The sequence below is a fragment of the Callospermophilus lateralis genome, chromosome 7, assembly GCF_048772815.1.
Source record: "Callospermophilus lateralis isolate mCalLat2 chromosome 7, mCalLat2.hap1, whole genome shotgun sequence".
NCBI lineage: Eukaryota > Metazoa > Chordata > Mammalia > Rodentia > Sciuridae > Callospermophilus > Callospermophilus lateralis.
In genome coordinates this window covers 28,715,968-28,728,256 of record NC_135311.1, presented here as the reverse complement: position 1 = coordinate 28,728,256, position 12,289 = coordinate 28,715,968, and the positions used below count along the sequence as shown (strand labels likewise).

Here is a 12,289-nt window from a genome sequence, read left to right as displayed (position 1 = left end):
ATAAGTATGTAGCAAGGGCAAGAAATAAAATTATTTTTTAGAAATATAAGTTTATAAAATGTTAACAATAGATAAGAATAAAAAACAAATAATGGGGCTGGGGTTGTGGCTCAGTGGTAGAGCACTCGCCTCAGCACCACATAAAAATAAATAAAAGAAAGGTATTGTGTCCAACTACAACTAAAAAATAAATATTAAAAAACCAAATAATGGTAGTAAAAATATATTAATTAGGCTTATGTTTCTACATATACATATGGAAAAAGTTTCATGAAAAAAATATATCAGTGCTACCTTTATAATCAAATATAAACGTTCCTTTGCCTGATGTTTCTTACTAAAAACAGAATGGGAAAGAAGAAAAACAAAGAAGGATAAGAATGATTCAGAAGTATAAGATGAAGGGCATTAGGACACTGTCATTACAAATTTTATGGTCATGAAAAAGGTACTTAATGGCTCTAATTTCTATGATTTGCTTTCAAGTTTAAAATTTGCCTTAATTCACATTTTAATAAAGGAAGAATATATTCTGGAAGTGGGAATATTAAGTATGGGACAATCAGAAGCCTCAAATGTATAATGTCATTTTAATAAGAAGGAAAAAAAATTGATCTGCTTTAGATCATTTAAGCAAACAAAAGAAAATGTCTGCTAATCACCTAACGTAACAGGATGTAGCATGTGTCCCTTTCTTACTGTTGTCAGCTGTTCTCTATTCATCCATTATTTTTTAAAATGTTTTTAGTTATAGATGGAAAGAATGTCTTTATTTTATTTGTTTATTTTTATGTGGTACTGAGGATGGAACCCAGTGCCTCACATATGCTAGGCAAGTGCTCTGCCACTGAGCTACAGGCCCTGCACTCATCGATTATTTTTAATTAACCTTCTAGAACTGTAAATGACTTTTGGCTTAGAGAAACAAACTATTTCTAAACCAGGTGCAGCTTTATATAACTATAAACTGAATTCAATGAACATAAATTATATGCTACATATATATGTATAAGTATTTCTGGAAAAAAAGACATCAAAAATTGGTAATAGTTGTGTCCAAGAAGGAAAATCTAGATAAAGAATAATAATGGGAGCCGGCATAATCCCAGCCACTTAGGAGGCTGAGGCAGGAATTCAAAGCCAGCCTCAGCAGATGAGAGAGGTACTTAGCAACTCAGCAAGACTCTGTCTCTAAATAAAATATAAAATGGCTGGGGTGAGGTCTGGGGCTGGGACTCAGCAGTAGTGCACTTGCCTGGCATGTGTGAGTCACTGGGTTCAATTCTCAGCCTCACATATAAATAAATTAAATAAAGGTCTACCAACAACTAAAAAAAATATTTAAAAGGGAGGGCCATGATGTGGCTCAGTGGTTAAGCACCCCTAGGTTCAATCATTGGTTCCCCCCCTCCCAAAAAAATAAATAAATAAATATATAAATATATATATATATATATATATATATATATTAGATATGGAAAAAGTTTCATGAAAAAATATATCAGTGCTACCTTTATAATCAAATATAAATCATATACATATGATGACTTTTTTATCATTTACCCCTTTAAAACCTTTTGAATTTTGTACCATGTACAATTTAATATTACCCATTCATAAAATTAAAAAAACAACAAAACATAAGTAACTAGTTACTTGCAAATTACTGGAAGAAATTAGTAACTTATGTAATGAAGTGATGTTTCAGAATGATTTGTATTTTTTCCATAACCCAACACCTCTTTTCAGAACTGATTTATATATTTTTATCAATCTTTATGAGATTAAAGATTTGTTTTCATGTACATACCAATAAATAAATGTGTGTGTGTGTGTGTGTGTGTATACACACACAACTTTTTTATTGTTTTGGTACTGGGTATTGAATCCAGAGGGGTTTAACCACTTAGCCATACCCCCAACCCTTTTTTATTTTTTTTACTTTGAAGCAGGGTCTCACTAAGTTATTTAGAGACTCACTAAATGATGAGTCTGGCTTTGAACTTCGGTCCTCCTGTCTCAGCCTCCAAAGCCACTTACAGGAAGCCCAGTTGAACCCACAAGTATTTTTAAAACAAACTAAAATTTTATAAGATAAACAAAATCTAGTTTTTGAATCAGACTGCTCAATTCAATCAATTACCCAGAAAAGGTAAAAAAGAAAATTGTCATCTTTGACACTGAACATAAAATGTTAACCTTCCATTCAATTAAACTTGCCACAACTTAAGTCAAGGTGGGGAGGGTAGGAAGGGAAAGAAGGATTAAATACAAACAGAGTTAAAATGTTATCACCTATAACCATTCAAATGGCACCTTCAAATCAAAACTACCACCACCAAAACAAACACACACAAAAAAAACACCACCAACAACAAAAAAACAGTTGAAAAGTGAACAAAGAATACAAACAATTCACAGAACTACAACCAAAAAAATTTTTTTTGAAATTCAGTCTCAATGATACAGGGTTAAGCATCCCTAATCCAAAAATCTGAAAAACTCCCAATTTCAGTTTTGGATTTTGAAGAATTTTGAATTATCAGATTAGGAACGCTAAATCAGTAAAATCTATGCAAATATTCCAAAATCTAAAAAATTCCAAAATCTTAACTGCATTTGGTCCCAAGCATTTCAAATAAGAGTTACTCAATCTATAATACTAAAATAAGGTACTATTTATGGTCTACCAATTTTGCAAAAATCAAATCTGATAAATAAGGCATGGTGGCACATAAGCCTATGATCCCAGGTACTAGGGAGGCTAAGACAGGAGAATTATCCACCATGTGGCCAGCGCATTGGTTTCATTAATGAGGTTCTTGACATAAAAGTTAACTAGTGAGATCGAAATAAACACACAGACTCAGTTACCTTTTTGTATGACCAGGTCCTAGACGGCACCCCTCTCTGGTTCCCACGTCTAACCGCCCGGTAGGGCAGCAAGGTTTACTCAGGGCTAGCAGGAGAGAGAGCGAGCAAGCACGCCAGGGAGTAGTCTTTTATTGGGGAACAAGAAATTCAGGGGAGAATTCTATCCAATGAAGGTTGGGGGGGGCGCACTCCAAGGTCAGGGTCAGTCACACCCCCACACGGACGGGTTCTCTCATCAGGAGAGGGCCGGGAAAGTTCCGACACAGCCAGAATGCCTCAGACCCAAACCGGGAGTCGCCCAGTCATGTGTGAGAATGGCTCTCCACAGAATTATTTAAGTCCAAGGAGTTCAAAGTCACCTGGACAACACAAGGAGTCTCAAAAGAAAAAAAAAAAAAAAGATAATATCCAGTATTGGCAAGAGTTTGGGTAAAATGCCTTTCGTAAACTGTTGTTAGTAATGTAAACTGAGCCAAGCGTGGTAGCACACGCCTGTAATCCCAGCGGCTCAAGAGGCTGAGGCAGGAGGATCCTGAGTTCAAAGCCAGCCTCAACAACTCAGCACAGCCCTAAGCAACTCAGCAAGACCCTGTCTCTAAATACAAAAATATAAAGGGCTGGGAATGTGGATCAATGGCCCAGTATACAAAAAAAAAAAAAAAAAAAAAGAATGTAAACTAGGATAGACTTTGTATGTGTGTGTGTTTATGTACACACATACACACACACACACAATTTTAGTTGTAGGTGAACACAATACTTTTATTTTATTTTTATGTACTGCTGAGGATCAAACCCAGTGCCTCACACATGCCAGGTGAGCACTCTACCACCGAACCACAGCCCTATCCCCCAGAACAAACTTTTTGAGAGAGAATGACAGTATGACTTTTTTTTTTTACCTTTATTTATTTATTTATTTGTTTGTGTGTTTGATCTTGGGGAATCAAACCCAGAGCCTCAAACATGCTAGGCAAGCACCCTACCACTGTACCACAACCCCAGCCCGACAGCATGAAATTTTTACCTATAAAAAATATATGCAGAAGCCCAACAGGCACACACCTGTAATTCCAGCAACTCAGAAGGCTGAGGCAGGATGATCATGGGTTCAAGTTCAAGACCAGTCTCAGCAATTTAGCGATGACCTAAGCAATTCAGCAAGACCCTGTCTCAAAATAAAAAGTAAAAAAGCTGAGGATTTAGTTCAGTGGTTCAATTCCCTCTGTGAACAGGGCATAGGGGCACTCATCTGTAATCCCAGTAGCTCTGGAGGCTGAGGCAAGAGGATTATTATCACAAATTCAAAGTTCAGTTTAGGAGGCTCTAAGCAATTTAGGGAGACGGTCTAAAAATAAAAAAGGATGGGGGATGTAGCTCAGTGGTTAAGTGCCCCTGAGTTCAATCTCTGGTACCAAAAAAAAAAAAAAAAGACATAAAAACTTTGACTTATGGGGCTGGAATTGTGGCTCAGTGGTTAGAGTGTTTGCCTAGCATGTGTGAGGCCCTGGGTTCTATCCTGAGCACCACATAAAAATAAAATAAAGATATTATGTCCAACCACAACTAAAAAAAAAATAAATATTAAAAAAAAACTTTGATTCACAAATTCCAATTCTATTTATAGGGAACTTAAATAAGCAAAATAAATATATATACGAAAATAAAAAAGAAATTTTAGAATTACATCTCAAAGTTCCTATTTTATATCAAAGTACCAACTAGAAGAGAATCCAAGGGCTGGGGATGTGGCTCAAGTGGTAGCACGCTTGCCTGGCATGCATGCGACCCAGGTTCGATCCTCAGCACCACATACAAACAAAGATGTTGTGTCCGCCGAAAACTAAAAAATAAATATTAAAAATTCTGTCTCTCTCTCTCTCTCTCTCTCTCTCTCTTTAAAAAAAAGAGAATCCAAAAACAAGATTAATTACTATGCTTACAATGCAAAAACACTGGGCACTATTCTCATATCTAATGTTGTTTAATGGATCCTTTCAAACACCAGCCTTCACAAAACATAGTTTCCACATCCCATACCATACTGATCATCCTCCGCGGTATATTTGTAAATCTCCCTCTTCAAGCACCTAAAATAGAACACAATACTCAAGTGTGGCTGATCTGATCAACAACTATAATAGGCTGAAACTAACACTTCTCATAATGTGTACAGTTACTATGAACACACCTACAGTTGTTTTATATCATCATTTACTAGTGAAAATTTGTGGTTTTGCATTTTCCAGAATTTCATTTCCAAAGCTTCCCTTAAAGTTGGGGAAAAAAAGCAATCTAATTCTGTTTTTAAGTTTTCAAAATACCATTAAAAATGTTAAGCCAAAAATGGACATTTAGGCTGTAACTATTCGTTCTATAAAACTTTCTCAAAGATTTTAGTCAGGTTGCACTTTCTTTATCAACAAATAACAAGAATCATAAAACGTTGTACTTAGCCATAAAAAGACACATTTTTAATTAAATGAGTCAAGTATAAACAGTGTAAAAATTATGTCCTTTTTTCATGTAGTACTTTCTCTATATAAAGTAGAATAGTGACTTGTAAAATGAGATAAATCTCCTAGTAGAGTAGTGAAAGCGTGATTAGTGTTCAATAAATATAAATTTCTTCCCTTCAAAACTCATAGGCTTGACTAAGTTGGACGATGTGTCAAAAGAACTACTAATGAACGCTATGGGAGAGCTACTGTGCTCCTGATAGCAAATATAAAAATTTACTTTGGAATAAGTTGACTTGTTTTTTTTTTTTTAATATTTATTTTTTAGTTTTTGGTGGACACAACATCTTTGTTTGTATGTGGTGCTGAGGATCGAACCCGGGCCGCACGCATGCCAGTCGAGCGCGCTACCACTTGAGCTACATCCCCAGCCCCAACTTGTTTTTAAAAATATTTTAGGTATGATTTTTTAAACATTGGGAAGATCAATTAGACCAATTATGTTAAAAATGATAGGTAAAGAGGAAATTTAAAGATTAAACAGATGGCATGAAGAAACTCCTACTTGTGGTAATACTTGTTTAAAGTTAGTATCCATTTTAAAAATATTTGAGTATTTCTTAGTTTCAACACACCTATGAACACACCTACAGTTACCAAGTACAATGTTTAAGCTACTATGCTAAACAAGAAGTCAGAAAAGAAGGTTATAAGGAAGGTGTGAAGTATTTTATAAGGATATCTTTATCCTTGAATAGAAATTCAAAAGGAAAAAAATATTTAAAATATGTAAGAGTTAGCCATTTAATGTGGTGGTCTCAAAAGTGAAATATCCTTGGATGTGGGCCAGCAGGGGATTTAGAGTCTGAAGACCTGGGTTTGAGTACATTATATGAAAATAATGTACATAAAATATAAAGTACAGATTAACAAAAGAGAATTACATATAAAATGCCATTGAAAGTTAGGGGGTAGGTGGAATGTGATGGACATCATTATCCAAAGTACATGTATGAAGACTTGAATTGGGTGTCAACATATTTTATATATAAAGAGATATATTTAAAAAAATAAAACCAATAAACTAAAAAGAAAGAAATCCTAAAAAAAAAATAAAAGAAAAAGAAAGAAAGAAAGTTAGGGGGTAACAAGATTTCCTGCTAAGAATGAGTTTAAAGGATTATTAGTATCCTAATATACAGAGATACATACCACATGCCAGACCTTGTGCTGAAAACTTTCAGATAGTATCTATGTAATTCTTATGACTCTATGATTGTCATTTTATGGATGATTACACTAACACTTAGAGATGTTAGGTATTTGCCTCTGAGGCAATTAAATGCAGAGCCAAGAATGGGATGACAGAAAGTATCTGACTGAAATCCTATGACCTCTCTACTATAGCACTCTGACTTTAACAAGAATTAAAAAAGGGGAGGGGGACATGATTAGGACTCAAGTGATGTTGAACCTAATATCAGTCAAAGTTTTAAAATTGCAATTCAGTTTATTTCTTGTGCTATGTAATGATATGCCATTCATTAGCTGAATTAGTCCAAGGTAAAGTTTCTTAGACTTTCCTTTGAGGACAGAAGAAACTAAACACATCCCCAGGAAGTTCTTAGCATGAAATTGCTTTTGAAGTCTCGGAATTTTACCTTAGGTTATTGGAATATTGCTTTCTCCATATGATCTTTTTGCTTTAAAACAAAAATAATATTTTTACCCAAGTCTTCAAGTGAAACTGATAATTCCATAAATGTGTGCTATGTTATGTGAACAAAGATTTATCTCTTAGCACAATGTTGCATGTTTCTAATGGTCCAAATACTCCAGTTTGAAAACCACAGGTCAACAGGATAAAGTTATTTCTTCATTAGTCAAGAACCAATGATCCACATTCAGGATTATTCAGCACCAAATATAAATTAGGTCAACTATTGATTCCAGCTTTATTTGCAAGAAAGCAATTCTGACCTACATTTAGAAACACCCTTTGCTCCACATCACCACAAAAATAAAGAACCTCTGCCAGATGTTTAGGATGCACCTCAACAGTTCCTGTGAGCCCTTTAAAGTCACTGTAAAAAATTGGGCTCTAGACTTAGACATGTGAAATAGATCATGCAGAAATTTTTTTATTATTCTTGCCAATGCTCCTTCTATTAAAAGGTAATCAACAAGCCGAGTGCAGGGTGAGGAACACCTGTAATCCCAGTTACTTGGAAGGCTTGAAATAGGAGGATTGTAAATTCAAGGAAGCCTAGGCAATTTAGCATGACACTGTCTCAAAATTTAAAAATGGGCTAAGGATGTAGCCCAGTACAAGAGTCTTGGGTTCAAACTCCAGTACTACAGGGGACAGGGAATTAATTAACAGATGCCTTAAAATTTGTCCAAAGTGGTTTCTAATGTATTGTTATTCAACTTTAGAGCCCATTCACTGACTAAAACAATAATAAGCATTATACTATTTTATAGAACAAGAAACCAGAGTCAATAATCCAGTAAATAGCTCTTCCAAGATTATAATCAGCAGCAAAGAGAATTTTAAATACAGTAACCTGATTTCCAGCTTACTGATCTAAAGAAAACTGCACATATTTTTCATTTATCTTGAAGTGTTTTTCAAACTGCAGCATAAAACCTATCAATGGTATCCATTCAGTAATTGATAAATTCAATTTCACAAACCCAAAAAGAGACTAAACATAATTATATAATTAGAACTACAGGATACTATTCTTGTCTCTTTTGATACATTCCTAGTACTGGTTTTTGTTTGTTTTGTCCTGGTTCTTGGGTTTGAACCCAGGGCCCCACCAATGCTGGGCAAATGCTCTGTATCCCAGTCCCCTACTACTCCTTTTTATTATAAGAAAACAGGGAGGTGAAAAGGTAGGAAATAAACACAGGTTTAAAATCCCCTCATAATAATAATAGACATCCAAATTCAAATGTTTATTTTTTGGTTTTTTTACCTTAATATACTGTTATGGCTTTCTTCCTGTCTTTCCCATTATTGTACATTAATTTCTTTCCTGTTGGAAACAATCTACATCCTCCAAAAAACTATGGTAAAATAATTTGTAACATCTTCTTCCTAAATAAGACCTAGAAAATGTGCCATATAAAGGGAAAATGGGCTTTTGGGTGGTTTTCCTGCCTAGTAAAATGTCAATGCAACACTTGCCAACACTAGAGACAAAAAATAAAAAAAAATATTCTAACTAGATTTGCCGTGAAAAAAGATTTATAACATTTTTAAAACCTACATGTTAATTCCTGCGGCACTAACTTTTTAAGCATTCTATGAACTTTACAACAAAGGAAAGAAAATAAGTGAGGATCACAGCCTATGAATCTGGGTGGAACAAAGACTTCTCCTTTCATTATGCAAAGAGAACCAAGTTGCCAAAAAAGCTCCTCTCAGAAACCGTGCGTGGTTACCAACAGCACGTCTGGGTATAGAAAAGAAAAAAAAAACATCTGGTCAAAAGCTCTACCTACCTTCGCCCCCGCCCCTTTTATTAAAGGCCTCGCCCCAGAGCTAGAGCCCCCGTCTTTTCCTCCCTAATACAGGGAAGGCTTAACCCTATGAATTCTACAACCTCCCCTTTCTTCTACGCAGGCGCCCTGACTACAACCCCCCGTTCCAAATCCAGTCTCTGCACCACTCTGAGACCCCCTAAAGCCTACTCTTACTGACCACTGACGTCAGAAAGACCAAACCCGGCCCCGCTCGGCTGCCCCTTGCAGCCGCCCGGCCACCAGTACCGCCGCTCCCTCTCCGCCTCCAGGCCAAGGCGTGCCCAGAAAGGGACGCGGGCGCTCCCCTCAGTTCTGGCACCCGCTCCGCAGAGTGGCGAGGAAGGAAGCAGAAGCGCAGTCGGTCTGCTTCCCGCCCCTCAGCAGCAGCGTGGTGGCCACGAACGCTGCGGTCGCTAGCTGCTCGTTCCAGCGCAGGGGGCGTCGCTCTGCCCCTAGAACCGCTCTGGCAATGTGGGAAAGGTGTGGTCCAGGAGCGGCGGCCTCGAATGGAGGCCTGGCAGTTCCCAGGTCCCCATCCTGCAGCGCCGGGGCCTCACCCACGACCCGTCTCCACCCAAGCACCACCCAAACCTACCCAAAGCCCCTTCTCATGGGCCTCGAAAGCTACTCTCTGGGCCGAGGGGTCAGAGCCCAGTCAGCGGGTGACAGGTGGCGACGGGTGACCATGGCAACAGAGGTGTGCAGCGGCCCGCCCCCGCCTCCCGTAGTCTCTCACCTGAGGGCTCCGAGATGAGCCCGCAGAAGTGGCGAAAGGGAACGCAGCTGCGAGGCCGGCGGCTGGGGCCCGAAGCTGCTGGCTCCGGGCTGGGGAAGGAGCGCAAGGGCGGCGGTAAGGGGTTGGCGTCGGTCCTCCCTCCAGCCACCCGCGCGTCAGTCCATCAGTTCGTCAGCCCGTCCTTCTCGCCTCCGCCCCTCCCGGGCCGGCGACCGCCCAGTTCAGTCTTTGGCAGACTGCGGTTGTCAAGCGCTGCTGGAGCCGAACTCCAGCCACAAGCTGCAACCAATCGCAGAGTTTCCCCGAGGCGCCTCAGGACCCCGCGCGGGGCGGCCAGGCAGGTGCCTGCACGGAAGAGAGAGCCGGAGAGGCGGGCCCAGGGGCGGGAAAGGGCGTGCTCAGGGGTGGAAAGGGGCGTGTTCAGGGGCGGGAGGGTGGGTCCAGGGGGCGGGGCGGGCCTGGAGGGCGCGCTCCAGCGGGCTTGGGGATTGCAGGAGAGGCCAGTATCTCCCGCACAGACCCATAGCTGGAGGGTGACCCTGTGTCCCGAAATAGCGAGGACAGGGTTATCGTTTCCAAATAGAGATGTCTTCTGCGCCCAAGGATTGACTCTTAATACTTCTGCCGGATAATTTATTAATAAAAGCAATAAACAAGTCTTACCTCTACTTCTCGGCTTTTCCAGGTTCCACTTCCTCGCTGAAAACTTTAGTAGCTTATTTGTCCCCTTCCTAGTTTCTCATTTTGTGAAACTGATCTGCCTTGAAGCAGTTTTCAGTTAAATGTGTTTACCATTTTTGCCTATGCCTTTATTCCCACTCCGTAAGTGCAGTGATATTCCACAAATATATGTGATGCTCAATCAAGCTGAATCAAATATTCAGGGAGTATAACCACATAGAACCACATCCAAAGACATCAACATGTAAGAACCTGATCCTCACGAAGTCTGAAAGCCAGAGTGAGCTGAGCCTCCCCCCAAGTGGGAAATGGGGTATAAGATATTATTATTAAGAGAATAATCATCAAAAACATTTCTGGAAAGGAAGAATTTTGTCCAATAAGATAAAAGAAGCCATAACTTTGAGGGAAAGGATCTAAGAGAAATAAGGGAAAACACAAAATCTTACCTGTGATCAATAGCCCAGTTGGACTAAATCTTCGGAAAAAATCATTATGAACCCTCTCGAATGATGCATAACAGGCAAATAAATACAAAAATTTAATGTTATTTAGGGTCTTGATATATTTAAAAAAAAAAAAATCCAGCCTCAGCAACTTAAGGAGGCCCTGGGCAATTTAGTGAGATCTTGTCTCTAAATAAAAATAAAGGGAGCTATGGTTGGTGATCAGTGGTAGAGCGCTTGCCTAGCACATGTGAGGCACTGAGTTTGATCCTCAGCACCACATAAAAATAAAATAAAGATGTTGTGTCCACCGAAAACTAAAAAATAAATTCTAAAAAATTCTCTCTCTCTCAAAAATAAATAAATAAATAAAGATATTGTGTCTATGTGTAAGTAAAAAAAATTAAAAATATAAAAATAAAAAAGGGCTGTAGATATGGCTCAGTGATTAAGTGCCCCTGGGTTCAATCCCTGGTACAAAAAGAAAGAAAGCAAACAAAAAGTGCTTTACCCAATGTTTAAATTGAAAAGTGAGCAGATACAATAAATCCTTGAAATTATCTCTCCATTATTGTGCCAGTATAATTCACCTAAGAAACTCCCTCTTAATCTTGACTCTCCAACAACAGCAGTTGCAAAAACAAGCATCATTTAAATACATATATCTTCAGTGAAACCTAGAGATACTCATCAGAGACAATAGACAAACATCTGAGCACCTACTAGAAGCAGAGGAGTGCTGGGGGAAGAACCTGATTTTCTGGTATTGGATTGGGTTTGGCATCCATTAAGCACCAAATGAAGTGCTTTGCCTATGTTCTCATTTAAGCCTCACAATCTCCCTTAAGACACTTGCTAAATAATTCCCATATCAGAGATTAAGGAAAATAAATTGCCCAAGGTCACACAATTAATACACAGCAAGTCAGAATTTTAACCATTCTGATTCTTAAAATCATTTTCTTCCCACTCTACTTCACTGTATCAACTGGAAATCTTAGCTTTAAGAAAACAAATCTGTTTTAAATTTATGGGTTCTTCATCTCACTTTAACAATTCCTCTTTTTTGTTTTGGTTGTCTCTTTAAAGTTCCTCATGACATAAATTTTGTTGAGTAAATCCTCTGTAACATATTTTCTCCTATGTATTTTATATAAATTGGTAATTGAATCTAAAGACTTGATTGCATTCAGGTTCTTTTGGGGGGTATAGACTACCGTATAAGATGGAGTCTTCCATTAGGAGGCATGTGGTGGTTGTTTGTTTCTTCCTATAATTTACCAACTAGTAAAGATATTTGTGATTTTTAAAAATCAGTTATTATTATAGATACACTGTCCAGTATGATAGCCACTAGCTCCTGTGGCTATTGAACATTTGATATGTATCTAATCTGAATCCAGATGTGCTGTAAATATAAAAATACATGTTATATTTCAAGTACTTAGTACAAAACAGAAGAATGTAAAATTTCAGTAATTTGTTTATAAAGATTACGTTTTAAATGATAATATTTTGGACACATAGGATTAAATAAAACAATTTTTAGGGGCTGTGGC

At 38.1% G+C, this 12,289-nt stretch overlaps 1 protein-coding gene across 3 annotated transcripts in view; it reads right to left on the bottom strand.

Annotated features, from left to right (window-relative positions):
- Positions 1 to 9,850, bottom strand: part of Wdr47 (WD repeat domain 47) — a 59,874-nt gene extending 50,024 nt beyond the window's left edge. For 2 of the 3 annotated variants that reach the window (XM_076863137.1, XM_076863139.1), the window contains exon 1: positions 3,940 to 4,011. In XM_076863137.1, coding sequence (XP_076719252.1) covers positions 3,940 to 3,981 — 42 coding nt within the window. In that variant the 5' untranslated portion in view covers positions 3,982 to 4,011. Of the gene's footprint in view, positions 1 to 3,939; positions 4,012 to 9,603 lie in introns of those variants that run through there. The other variant, XM_076863138.1, reaches the window with a different exon arrangement.
- Between the last annotated feature and the right edge of the window lie 2,439 nt (positions 9,851 to 12,289).